At 36.9% G+C, this 14,854-nt stretch overlaps 1 protein-coding gene across 16 annotated transcripts in view; it reads left to right on the top strand.

Annotated features, from left to right (window-relative positions):
* DTNA (dystrobrevin alpha) overlaps window positions 1-14,854 on the top strand; it is a 1,617,970-nt gene that overhangs the window by 548,585 nt on the left and 1,054,531 nt on the right. For all 16 annotated transcript variants that reach the window (XM_044066623.1, XM_044066631.1, XM_044066627.1 and 13 more), the window contains one exon: window positions 5,390-5,457. In XM_044066623.1, coding sequence (XP_043922558.1) covers window positions 5,391-5,457 — 67 coding nt within the window. In that variant the 5' untranslated portion in view covers window position 5,390. The remainder of the gene's footprint in view (window positions 1-5,389; window positions 5,458-14,854) is intronic.

Genomic DNA, 14,854 nt, shown 5'->3' with positions numbered 1-14,854 from the left:
TTTTGTATTGTCTTGAAAGAGAAGTAATTACTAGGTTTAAGATGTAGAAGTGTTTTATTGTTTTATGGCTTCCAGGATCTGCAAACATCTGAGAGATGTGTATTTTTGCAGAGAGATGCTAAATTCTGTTAATTTCTGACAATGTGGGTTTAGCTTGGAAACTGAAAGTCAGGTGACAAAAAGTGATGTTATGTAAGCTAACAAAGCAGTAATATTTGATATTAATTTAAGAACACTCTCAGAGAGAGACGGTGTGTATTTTGTCTTTGACCAGGAAACATCCACCCGTCTGCATTTGCCTTGCTGTAAGTACGTTTTTAGGGCATAATAACTCTTTCAGATATGAATATAGTAAAGTGTAGCTTAGATGTTTTCTTTATTTATTTGAGACTGTTCTGCAATGATGTTTTGAACTTTTCCTGTGATTTTGAATGCTAATGTAACTGATTACTTGAGTATTGTCGTGTTCTTTTATTATTTATTATTATATACATTTAAATCTATCTTTGTGGCTGATATTTGTGAGACATATTTAAGCTCTTAGCATACTTGCATATCTATCTTGTGACACTGTACAGCCCACTCCTAAATAGCCTTGCTGTTGGTCAGACTACCATTTGGATTAATAATAACATTACACAGTACGATTGGGCACCCTTTGTTAAGGGCCTTAAAGTAGCTGATAAGGAGTGGCTGGTGGCAGTGGAAACTACCTTATAGTGTGGGCAGAAGGGGACATAGCTGCTAAACCTGTGCCACCCTTTCCCAGGAGACAGTGTGTATGTGTGTGTGTGTGTGTGTGTGTGTGTGTGTGTGTGTGTGTGTGTGTATGTGCGCACGTGCACTTGTGTACCTGTGTGTATATATAAATCAAATCTCAAAGAGTTTGTGTGTCAGCTACTTGGGCAGCAACACGAAGCACTGGTTTGACAGAAAGGGTACTGGAGATCTTGGTTTGGCCACTCAGCTGAGATTTCAACCCTATAGCTGTGCCAGTGGAGACTCTTATTGGAGGTCTGTAGAAGGAGGGGAAAAAACAGCCCCAGACTGACTGTGATCTCTATGTGACCTTAAGGGAAATTACACTTTACTGTGTGTGTACTTGTCATCCTCCCAGTGTGTACATTCCCCTCTGTAGCCAGTGGTGAGGATTGAGGCTCCTTGATTACCGGGTCAGTGCAGGGTCATCACACACATCCTTTGGAATCAGATCCATTGTTTATTGATGTAGGCAGTGGTAGTGCTTGCCGAAGAGTACACGGGGGACTACTATGCCACTCTTTCCTGGCAAAGTCTGGCACAATCCTTTGAGACCAGTTGCAGAGCTTTTTAGTGAGGTCCATGACATTGCTTATTCAATGCAGTAACAGGTGCATGTTGATGAGGTCCATGATAATACTTTTTGTACAGTAATACTGCTTGCTGATATCTGTGACCTTTATAGGTGAGGCTAGTGGCAGTACTTGTTGATGAGGTCTCCCACATGTTCAATGGACTTTGTATGTAGTCCACTGTCTTGGGCCACCAGTATTAACCTTTCATCTTTTGGTTTAAATTCACCTCTCCATAACCATTCCTGTGTTTGATCCTGATCAACCTGAGGTTGTTCCAAGAGTTTGCTGTACTTGCAACTATATTTATGTATTTTCCACATCTCTTGCCTTCTCATCTGATCCTTCACCTTATATTCTTTCTTTTTTGTGGCACATTCAGTTACTGCTTGATTTTTATCTACTTCTGGTTTAATTTCAATTCCCGTTGACTCCAATATGCTTCTGCTAATCTAAGGAGGGAAGTCATCTTAAACTTATTCTCCTCATGTTTTAAACCTTTCACTATGTTTGGGTATTTTGAGGTCAGCAGATATGTATGCAGTCCAATGATTGCAGATCTATATATGTAATCAATTTCAAGGAGGCCCATACCTCCTTCAGAATGGGGAAAATATTGTCTTATTATACACTGATTTTTTTATAAATCATTTGATAAGCATGAAGCATTCTTCTTTTTTCCTCTCCAACTGATCCAACACCTTTTTGGCCCAGTTAGTCACTCTAAAACTATAAGTTAGGACAGGAAAAGCAAACTGGTTTATAGCTTGACTTTATTCCTAGATGTCACTGCCATTTTCAGTATTAATTGTAGTCTTCTAAAATATACTAAGTTGTATTCACACTTGTTCATGTTGTATCGTTGATCCTTCATCAATTCTCAAATATTTATACACTCCCTCTTGCTCAAGTTCTTTTATAGCACATTCCTGTCTCAAACTGATGTTTTCTTGATGCTGCAGCTTTCCTGCTTTATATGTTGCTTTTGCACATTTATCAAGACCAGATGACATTTTTATATTATCTGAAGTTTGGTCACTTGCAGTTGTGCTTTCAATTCTTCATCTGATGAACTAGAAAGTTTTAAATTATCCACAAAAAGAAGATGAGAAGTCTTTACACTTTGCTATTTTCTGGGAGCCAAATTGTAGCCATGACCTAATCTGTTAAGTAGACAGCTGATGGGTTAAGGGAAGACAAAAGAGTACTGTGACAAAGAGTCACCCTGGAATATCCCCATTTGAATTGTTGTCCCTGGAATAATAATTTGTTCTTTATCATGGCTTAACTGCAGAGTTTTTTGCCACTGTTTCATGGACACTGTAATGTAACCAATCAGTGTAGGGTGTATCTTGTACATTTTTAAGCACTCTTTTATCCACGAATGTGGAATACTGTCAAATGCTTTTGTGTAGTCTATCCATGCCATACTTAGATTATTCCCCTTTTACAGTTCTCCTTTATGACTTTAACAACAAATGATCTTTGTTCCATATGACTTTCTTTTATTACCATTTTGTTCTATTGCCATGATTGAGTTTTCTTCTAAATGACTATAAACTCTGTCGGCATCAATTCCAGTGTATAGTGTCTACATCGTTGGATGGCATGTTATTGGTCAATAATTTTTAGGACAGCTTGCATGTTCGCTCTTAAGTAGGACTAGTGTTTTTACTGTTGTTAACCAGTTAGTGTCTTTTCAGGATGCACATATAAATAGTTCTTACTCATGGCTAAATCTTCATGTAAAGATGTTAATAGTTTCAGCCAGAAATTAGATACTGCATCTGGGCCTGGGGTTTTCCAATTAGAGGCTTTTCCTAACTTTGTTTCAGTCTCTCTGGCTGTTACTTCATCCCATTTAATATCCTGTACATTTGGACTTCTTATTTTTTTCTTTTACTTCTGTCCATTTAGCATCTTTGTTATGTTCCACAGGTTCTTCATAGATATTTCTCCAAAATGTATTTATTTCTTCTTTTGTTGGTGGTGTTTCAATTCCTTTTGCATTGTTCCCAATTCTCTATAAAACATTTTTGGATCATCAGTATATTGCTTATTTTGTACTTCTTTATTAAGCTCATGTGAGGCAACATTTGGAGAATTATGAGGGGGCAACAATATGACATTAAGTACAAAATGAAATTTTCTACTTATACTGCTGGCGAAAAGGTGTCTTATCACGGAAATCTTCTCTTCAAAATAAACATGCAGTGTCTAAACCTCAGTGCTTCAGAGGCAGCTACTGTACAGTGTGCACAGTAAGGAAATGTCATAAAGAAAAGGGCATGACCTTGGCAGGAAACTGGGCTGTAGAGCCTCTGAAGTACTCCAAAAAGTGCATCTGATGATAAAGTGCAGCATAGCTCTTTTTTGAGTCAAACACAGCCTTCATTCTGGAGATCTCAATCTGGTAACAAGCATAATGTTCATCCAGAACAAGCTTATTCTCAGGAAGGCATGGCCTTCCCCATCTTTGCACCAGCTTCCTTACTTATCTCTTCATCAATTTCAGTTCAGGTTCAAACCATGGTTCACATCATGTGACAGACATAGAACATAGTCACTGGGGTGACCTAATTCTGAGCACCAACAACATTGTTATATCCTATCACTAATGCATCAAGGTGATCAGTATTGACCCGCTCTATGAAATGGGTAAGGATCAGGCTAAGAATGTTCAGATCTATAGCTCATAAGGAATTTTATTTTACAAGCTCCAAATCAGGAGTATGGATTGAAGTAAAGCTGAGCCTAAAGCAAACCATCTTTACTGGCAAGGATGCAGTTCCAAGTCCAAGCTGGAAGATGAAGTCCAATGAATGTCCATTGAGCTGCAGTAGAAAATACCTAAGGGAAACCAAAACTCTCTAACATTTCTAAAAGCTTCAGTAGTATCTCCCAGGTTTCCACATAAGCATTAAAGTCCCCCAGAATATTGGTGGATGGTACACAGGGAAGAATCTGCAATTCAGAACTGCATGCATGCATTCAGCATCACATTTTGATGCAGGCATTATTGAGTGTATTGTTATTACTTGTTAATGAAGAGAGTGGCAACATTTGGTGATGCCAGCGATTACTTTAGTCAGTACTTATTGGTGAATGTAACAGCAGTGCTCACTGATATGGACAGTGTTTGCTGTCTTTGATGAAACTTGTAATTGAAGACAGTGGCGGTAGTGACTGTTCATGCAGACACCACCTGCCAGTGCCCAAAGACAAGGGCAATGAATTTTGACTGCATTGGCCCTGTTTGTCAGTGCAGTGCATTTCTTACTGAGTAAATTTGCAGTTCTCATTGATAGGACCTGATATGCTCATTGGCTTGATTATGTAGAACGGAACTTGTGTTTGTTGATAAAGCCATCAGGCCCTTAAGTTAGTGTTACTCTCACAATCAAAGTCGTTGGTCATTAATCACTCATAGTAGTCATCTAGATAGTAAATTCTAGTATTAGCAGGTGGAAAAAGTCTAAGCATACTGATGTCTTAATTGAAAAGTCTAACCAGAGGAGGAAAAATCAAATACCTTGAAAATAACAGTTGTAGTGAGTCTCTCTCGTTGTGTCTATATCTATCTATATATATATATATTTTTTTTTTTTTTTTTTTTTTTTCTCAAATATATACATAGTGGCAGAAAATCTCTTAGATGTTGTTCACACTGGAATAGTAACTGCAAGGAAATGATGGCAGAGTTTCAGCCAGCCACTCTGGGCTTGCTATAAATAGTACATGAAGGCAAAGCTTGATAAATTCTGTAACAGGACATTATAAAGTAAAAGATTTTTTCCCACAAGCTTCATTCAGCTGGCTGACTCAGCAGAATGTTGGCATGAATAATTGCCTCATTATCTTTCCTCGAGAGAAAAATCAGTCTGGTTAACAACTTAAATAAATGGTGTACTGTGTTCTACAAATAAACTAAGCATGAAACAACTTGTGCGCAATTCCTTTAATGTTATAACCTGTTATGCAGTTGTCAAATAATTGTTAGCATTCAGCAGTATGTGGTAATGTTATGATAACACACTATGTTTTTTATCTGTTACTAGAATGATTGAAGATTGTGGAAGCCAGGGAAGCACCATGGCAGATAGAAGGCAGCTGTTTGCAGAAATGCGTAAGTACTGAAACATGGAAAGACAAGCTGTTAATCACATGATGTAATGTCAACATTTAGAACAAAACTCTGCTGTTACATAAAGCACACACAGAAGGAAAGTCGTCACTGATCATGTGGTGAGCAGCAAGTTAAATAGTCAAAGGGGCAGTCCAGACAGTTAAGAAGAAAGTGTGTGTGTGTGTGTGTGTGTGTGTGTGTGTGTGTGTGTGTGTGTGTGTGTGTGTGTGTGTGTGTGTGTGCGCAAATGGCACACACATGTTTATGTACATTTGTGTTTGCATATGTGAACTGAATGTGACTCATAAGTACAAGGTTGATGTTCCCATCCCGGAAATAATCTGCATACACAAGTTTGTGCATGGATGCCTGGTGCTGGAAGTAGAGGAACAGGTGATCAGCTATTAAGCTGAATGAGAGGAACAAGGGTGATGGATGATGAAGACTGGAATGTGAGTCACGTGATAGTTCTGGTAGAATGGAAGACACCGAATGTATGACATATAAACTCTTTGATATACCAGTAAGGCAGCCAGTGTGCTAGACTTCTTTGAATTGTGTTGGTATAGCTTTCAGAACCAAACAGAGAATGTTCAGACAAGGGGGCCATTAGGGGGTTGTAGTATATCAATGAGGATTTTTGCATATTAGGAATCACTGCTGTCTTTGAAACAAGAACAACTATGGAAGGAGATGGTCCAAGCGAGTAAAAGAATGGCTATTTTGTAAGAAGTATAGTTTATTTTTAAGTAGCAAATGTTTGCGAGTATTGAGTCTAGAAATATTATTTGGCATTAGGATTTATAGGAAAGAGAGACATAATGGTAGCAAACAATGACATCTTGAGTGTCAGTGGCTTATCATTTTAAAATATGTTCTAGGGATTTAGAGGCAGTAGTCCAAGCAAGCAAATAATCTTTTCTCACGGAATGCATGCAAACAAACATTTAAAAAGTATATAGAACTGACTGTATGCATTTGTAGTGTTCTGGTATACTCACACAATCAAACAGATGAAATTAATGTGGATTTCTGGTAAATTATGGTAGAAAAGTACTGTATTCTTTAGATAGTAAAGTGTCATGTGATTATAAGGTCAAACAGTACTTTGATAATGTAGCAAAATGTTACAGACAACATATTTTGTTTTATTTTGTTGCTCTGTCCAGGTGGATGGGTTGGTCAAGCCTGACCTTTTCATCTATGACTAAAGCAAAGCTTAAAAATGCAATGGAGAAAAGAAAACATTAATAGTGAAAGGCTGCCAGTGTATTATAACAGCTGTGTCCTTGGCTGTGAATGCTTAGCAACTAACAGAAAAGATACAGTAGGTACAACTGCTTCAAAAGCAGCAACTGTCCTTTGTGCACAGAAAGAAAGTGGCACAAAGAAAACAGCAATGACCTCAGCAGGAAATAAATTAAAAGTGATGGAATGTTCATTTATGACACTACATATCAAATTTTCACTAGAATAAGTTCTCTAAATTATTAAGGTTACACATTACTTGCAGTATCTATAAAAAAGTACCTAGTATGTAAATGTTCCACAGGTTGGTTTTGATATCTGGAGAGTTTCAAGATGTGCTGTGTAAAGCTGAGTCTCTCAGTGAGGTGCTATCCAGAGAGGCAAATAGACACTGCTTACCATTAGGTATTAACATCTGTGCATAATAATTAAAATACAATGTAAAATAATGCACTGATTTCTATCCACTGTACTATGGTACAGGCTAAAATAGCTTATACCTGTACTACACAGTGCAATGACATTTTATACTATAAAGCAATAAGATGAGCTGCCATCACCCCAACCCCAGTGAAACAGAAATGGATAGCCTGTTTCTGTCTTTCTGGCTGGGTCACCCCAACCCCAGTGAGACAGAAATGGATAGCCTGGTTCTGTCGCTCTGGCTGGGTCACCCCAACCCCAGTGAGACAGACAGAGAGAGCCTGGTTCTGTCTTTCTGGTTGGGCCACCCCAACCCCAGTGAGACAGAAATGGATAGCCTGGTTCTGTCTCTCTGGCTGGGTGGGTGTCTAAGGGCATAGTGCTGGCAGTAAGTGTTTCATTCTCACTGTTTGGACTTGCACAGGCTAGATGGAAGGACCAGAACTATGCTCACACACCAGCCATTGTAGATGCTCTGCTGTTCACTCCATCTGTCTTTTATCTCAGCCTAACTCCATATGTGACTCATACTCAGAGATGCAGAGCCTTCGCTTTTCCACTTCAACTGCCATTTGCAGTGGGCAGTCTAAACTGTAGTACATCAGTAAGTCAGGTAGCAGAGTGACAGAGAACAGTGTAAATCACTGCTGTTAAACAGTGGCAATATTAAGATTACTGGAGCATGTTTCTATCCCTACTCAACTGCTACAGTTCATCTGTAGCCCCCAGCACTATAACAAATCAGACAACCATGCCATCTGCATAGTTATACTTAAAAACCTAAGGTATTCAATGACTTGAAAAGCTTAACCCTGTGTGTTTTACAAGTATGTCACATAAGCTTGTGTGATTAAAGTAATTCATTCACCTGCTGTAGTTCTGTTTAAATAGTACACTCAGTCATTCCATGAGTCCAGAATAAATCTGTGAAATTGCAGAGGATGTGTATACGAGTATTAATAAACCCTCTCTTTTTTGTACATCAAATGCTTTAGAGAGAGGCAGACAAATTAGCTGGTTTAATCCTCAGTACTGTCATTATGTTGCCCTAATGTACAGCACTGTGTGCAGTTCATAAATCTTTGTATTTCTAAGGTCACAGGCAGAATAAAGGCAATTCAGAAGAAATCAACAGTTGGTGCATGGTTTACATCAGAGGCCATACAAGGAGACAATGAGAGAGCTTAATATGAATATTTGTAAAGAATGTAGTCTGACAGTATGGTTTCACTTCAGAATCCTGAAATATGCCAATCCTGAACTTCATAATCCAGAAGCCCAAAATCCTGAAAATTCAAAATCCTGAATCCCAAAATACTGAAAACACACAGGATACATATACTGACTATAGACAACACAAACCATATGACATTCCACCAAATGTAAAAAGGGGAGCAAGCCCCCCCCTGCACCCTCCACCCCCCCTGCTACTTAAGTATATCAACTCCAAGATTGCACTTCACTACCCTGTCATGAGTTATGTTGTAGTGTAGCAAGTTAAAAGTGAACATTACTAAGGTTACAACAGGCAGTCATGAAACATGTGATGGTATTTTTGCCATTTTTTCTGTGGAATACAGTGCTGGAATTCATATATTTAATTAGCAGGGGATGTAGGGGGGTGCAGCCCCGCACATGGGGAGTGCAAGGGGGTTTCCCCCCCCCTGCCTATACTTGGTGAAAAGTGCTATCCTTTATCTTGTATGTGTTTCTGTGATTCCTTTTACTGGAATGTTGTCATTCTTTGTGTCCTGTATATTTTCAGTATTTTGGGATTCAGGATTTTGGATTTTCAGGATCTTGGGCTTCCAGATTATGAAGTTCAGGATTGTGATATTTCAGGATTCTGAAGTGAAACCGACAGTATATATGATAAGAGCTTTCAGTTCATCTGGAGGGATGATCCACAAAGTTTAAATGGGTACCATCTTCCAAAAAACGATGTATCAGAATAAACACAGTTTTGATTTACAAAGCTGTCAGCAAGTAAGAGACCCAAGAATACATTATTTCACAGGCAGGTTGTTGATTCAATAAGCTTTCCTCATGACTTAGTGGATCAAAAATATACTAAAGGATTTCAAGAGGGTTGTCAGTAAATCCCTTAAATAAGGTAGTTCTTGTGAGAGATGGAGGAGGAGGAAAATAAATTGTTTGGTAAATAAAATGTACAGTTTGACCAATGCACATATGTATTTGTTTTGTTGACAATGGTTGCCTAACTGCACATATATGAATTTGTTTTAGTAGCCTGCAGAGAAAATCCTCAGACAGCATGTGTCATACTGAGTGTACAAAAGAAAAAACAGAAAACAAAAAAAAGACAAAGCTTCAAAACACAGAAGTACAAGTTTAAGGTACATGTTTAATAAATCACTCAATGGAAAATTCATAATGCCAGTCTACCATAAATTTATGGTACCACCTCTTTAAGAGGTATGTGTCAAATGTTATGCAAAAACTCCTTCCTTCCTCTTGTAATGGGTTAACTGGAAAAAAAAGCCATCCCTTACAACCCCTTACTGGGCTGCTTCAGCACCTAGACTATTAATTGAACTCTGGTGATCTAAGCCGCCACAGAACTACATCCCTCTCTTCCACAGATTGCTTGCACATGTTTGTAATAAAGGTTGGACCACTGTTGCAGTAATGTAAACTATATGGTATACATACCAAAGTAGAAGATAGATTAGAGTGCAGGAGTCCCTGGTGAGTAGTCCTAGCAAAGCCTCTCCAGACCGTAGAAAACCCATCAGTCTTGTAGTGCTCGGTAAAGGCATGAAGAGAAGACTATGTTGCTGCATCTAGAATATGTTAAGTCCACCATTTCTAAAAAAAAAAGCAGTATAAGTAGCCATATTCCTGGTAGACTGGGCCCTGAATTTGCATTGAAGTGTTTTGTCATGATATGAATAACAAAACTGAATTGCATGAGGCAACCGTTTAGTAATAATTTGTTTTGACAGTTATTGTCCCTTTTTCCTGCCATCATAAGAAATAAACAAGTGATTGGAATACCTGAAACTTTTGGTTCTGTCAGTATAGTGTTCGGTTGTCTATGGACAGATAGAGTGTGTAGAACATTTTCTCCCTGATTTATTTTTTGTTCTGAAAAAGAAGAGAGAGAGAGAAGAATATCCTGTCTCATTGTAAACTCTTAGATCACACTGAGCATAAAGGAAGGACTGGTTTGTAAAAATACAGATTTTATTAGGATAGTGTCATCTGCAAACAGGGATAACTTAAGATCTAAGCTACCCTATTTATAAGCTTGCATCAAGGAGCATCTTAATTTAACTGCTAGAGGTTCTAAATACATAGCAAATAAGAGAGGCGAAAGTGGGCAGTCTTGCCTTGTGCCTTGGGATATAAGAATGGTTTCAGAGAGACTGACTCTGAATTTAACTTGAGTAGCTGTTGCATTGTATATTTCATGCAGTACCCCAATAAAACAATATGGAAAGCACATCAGTTCCAGATTTTTAAAGAGATAGTGCCATCCAATGTGATAAAATACTTTTTCAGCATCTGAACTTAATAGTGCTATTGGTTTCTCTGCTTAGCAGCATCCAGAATTATTGTCAGGGTTCTAATCAAGCTGGACTTCCAAGATGGCTGCACACTGATCAACTCCTTACTTTCAGATATCCAAGTGTGAAAAAAAATGAGAAATAAGAGGCAGTGATAGTGTCAGATTAAGTAAACTTCAGTAACTGGCTAGTAAGTACACTGCCTGGATACCAGAAAATAAGAAGTTTAGAGAATGTGAAAGAAAATCAACCAGAAAAGGTGAGGAGAAAAGACTGGCTGGGAAGAATCCTGCAGCTGTTGAACAAAAAAACAGTTCAAACTTTAGCCTTGGTAGAAGAGATGGCTTCCAGTAATTTGAGGGAAAAAAATAAATCAAATGTACTCAGTGGTGATTAAAGTAAATGATACGTTGAAGGAGTATAGCAACTCAAATAACAAAAGTCTAGAAAAACAGAAAATGCTTTAACTAGCGATGAACTGATAAAACTGCAAAAATCAGAGGCTGAAATGAGGCAAAGGCTGGCTGAGTATGAAATATCTCAAGAAGACCTGTTTCAAAAAAAAAAGAAGACAGAATATGCAGTGAAAACCTGAGATTTTCTTATGTACCAGAGAAAATGGAAGGAACAGATTGTATATTCATTTTATAAAAGCACAAATAAGCAGTGATAACCAAAGATATTTTTACAAGGGTGAAAGTCTTGAATAATGGCCATTGTTTAAACTATAAACAAGTGTTTTGTAAGCAATAAGGCTTTAAAAACAAAACAAAATGATAAAAAATGCTAAATTTCTTATATCTGCAAAGAAATTAGCTTGTTTTTTTTATTAACAAATGTTCAGTGGGAGTCAACAAGTCGGCAGATGAAGGCAGTTGTACATTCTGTTGTGAGTGAAATTTATAAAGCTTCATTGCTGACTACTTTTAAATGGAAATGAGCTGTCTGCAGGTACAAGCAATTAATCCTGAAAGTTCTAAGCATTATTTCCTGATGAAAATAATAAAAAATTAAACATGCAATGGCAATCAGTTTAGTGAAAAAATAAAGTTCAAAATTATGGGACATGAATAAGAGATAGCAGCCTTCTTAGGGCTAAAATGTAATGTTTTCTGAAAGAATAGAAGCTGTTTTTCTCATTTGGGTCAGGAATAGATATAAGAAAAGAACAGACAGAAATCGGTGTAAGTGGGAAAACAGACTGCACCATGCACTTTAGTATGGGTATCCTTAATCTTAGGTTATTTAATGCCTGTGATTGTAGCATTCAATTTGGAACAAATGTTCCTGTCTAGAGGGTTAAACTTCATTTTTGAAGGTGTACATAGTTCTGTGTGTTTAATAGGGGATGAGGGTATTCTGAAAATGTATATAGTTTTTTTGTTTGAATACACGTTAAAAAAACTGACGTTATAGGTGGGAATGATAGTTTTTTATCATGATGGCTAGAATATCTTTATTATCTTGGAAGTAAATGGTCTTAAAGGTATACACAAAAAGGAAAGAGTATTTAATTATATTACAACATGCAGAATCAAATAGCAATACTACAGAAGAGACAGTTGGAAAGAAATGAGTATGTGAATTTGACAAAGAAAGGTTTTCAGGATGGATATTCAACATAGTATCAGGGACAAAGGACAATGGAAGTAATCATATTCCATGATAAAGGGGCTCAGGGGCTCCAGTATTGATAGAAGAAAACAAAAATACAAAAATGGTATATCTGTGGTAGTAAGAGGCTGTTGCAAGGAAGGGTGATTATTCTGGCATGTATTTATATTCCACCAAAACTGCTATTATGGAGCTTAAGAAAATGTTTGGAGAAATAATCAGCTTTTAACAAGGAATATTACCTGTAGGTGGGTACTGGATCTTGATTTGCAATAGTGATGATATATCAGGGGACCTAGAAGGGAAAATATAACAACAGAGGGTAGCTTTATGAAGGAATTTATGAAAACATTTGGTATCAAATATGTGAATTCAGTAGTAGGAACTTGGACAGAATTTAGTTATTATTCCCAAGGTATAATAACTTGTCTAAATTATATTTCATAAGAACATATGCATTTAATTGAAAGATTCAGCACATCCATTGACTATTTCAGACCATGCAGCAATAAAAAACAAGATAAAAATGCATGGGAATGAAGAAAAAAAATGAGATACTAGCAAATTTTCACCTACCTGTTAAAAAGAGAGGAATTTAAGGAGTGGATATTGGAAATTATTCGAGGATTATTAGGTAAGATAGAAACACCTTCAGACGTTATAGTTTGTGAGTAGGATAAAATGAAAATAGAGTTTAAAAATATGATAGAAGAAAGTGAAAGCGATATGGTTAAAAAGTAATAGAAATTACTTACAGGGGCTGGCAAAGATTAAAGTATTGTAGAATAAGGGGAATCTGACAGAAGAAGCGCCACACATACAGAGATAAACAGAAAATAAGGGAGTATCTGGATAATATGCATGGGTTTATAAAAATTGCTGTTAAGCAACTATTTGTTGATAATAACTCTAGAGCACAAAAAGTTGTAGCACAACAACTTAGGCAACAGAAAATAGAAAGGGTTGTCATCAAACTGTGGGAGCCTGTAACTAAAAAAATGGCCAATGATCCCATAGAAGGATAAGAAATATCTGGAACATTTTATGAACATTTGTAAAAAACAGAGAAGTGTGGAAATAATGAGTGAGCACACATGGAAATATTTATGGAAGACTTAATTATACCAAGGTTAGAGGTAGATGAGGCTCAAAAATCAACACTTAAGAAAGGAGGAGGAGCTGAAATAAAAATAGTGATCTCTAATCAGTTTTCAGTGAAGTCCCCAAGAACAGATGGCATTTCTGTGGAAGTATGGAAGTTAGGAGGAAAAAAGGTGATAATGATATAGAAGATTTTAACAATATTTTAAAAGGAGTGGAAACACCAGCATCTTGGAAGAAAGCTTGCTGTCTGTATTACCTAAAGATGGCAAAGACCCATCAGACTCAGCTTCTTATAGGCTTATTTCAATTTTAAACCATGATTATAAAGTGTTTGTGCCTATGCAGGCATAAAGAATGACAGAGATGGCCAAAAGTGATAGATATGGATCTGTGTGGTTTTGTGGAACAGTGGCAAGCAGTTGACAACATTAATAGAACAACGATGCTCCAGATATAAGAGAATACTGGTGTTAGTGGGTCTTGATGAAGAGAAATCATCCAACAGACTAGGCTAAGATTTTATAAAAAGGGCAATGGAAGCATTTGCACTCCCTGGTACAATAATAAGGTTAAGGAGGTGGATATATGTAGGATCAGAGGCAAGAATTAAAATGGGATTCCTCTCTAATAAGTTATGTTTGAATAGAGGAACCAAGCAGGGGTGTCCTCTTTCCCTTTTTTATTTCTTTTCTGTTTAGATCCATAGGCAAAGAAAACAAGGGACTCAGAAATGCAGTGATATAATTGGTAAAGTAATCAAGAAAATTTGGCTTTATTTGCAAATGATATTCTTATGTACCTGATAAATCCTAAAAAGGACATCTAAGTGTTGTGGAAAATTTTGAGACAGATTTCAGGATATAAAATTAATGAAGATAAAACAAAGGGTATAGCAGTAAATTATGTACCCACACACAAATTGGTTCAGCAATACTCCTGTTTATGGGGACATTATAAGATGAAGTGTTTTGGAGTATGAATTAAAATGCTTCTGTTATGGCATCTAAGGATATATGCAAAGAGACTAAACAAAATACAATATAAAAACTGAAAAACTGCAAGCTCATGTTTATGGATAAGGATAGTAAGATACAAGCAGTGAAAATGCTTTAGTCCCTTTAGTTTTATATATTGGTCAGGCATATATTTATTAACCAGTGGAGAAGTTGTGGACAGTAATTAATAAAGAGTTGAAGGAAATTATCTGGAAGAGAAAGAGGGCAAAGAGTTAAGTGGAATTAGATGAACCTTCAAGTAGAGCAAGGTGTTTTAAGATTACCTGATATGAAGGGATATTGTAGAGCTATATAGTTAAGTCTCATATTTATAAAACAAACAGAAGGTTATAATTCAAAATAGAAAGGGATGATGATGAAACATGGGTAAATTCAAGAAATAAAGATAGGGGGATTTTTGATGCAGATCCTTAAGGAGAATAATAGCAGCTGTACAGATTATTATATTCATCAAGTAGCAGA

Source organism: Protopterus annectens, chromosome 3.part1 (assembly GCF_019279795.1).
Source record: "Protopterus annectens isolate FY-2018-M chromosome 3.part1, PAN1.0, whole genome shotgun sequence".
Taxonomy (NCBI): Eukaryota; Metazoa; Chordata; order Ceratodontiformes; family Protopteridae; genus Protopterus; species Protopterus annectens.
This window is presented reverse-complemented; position numbering and strand designations above follow the sequence as displayed.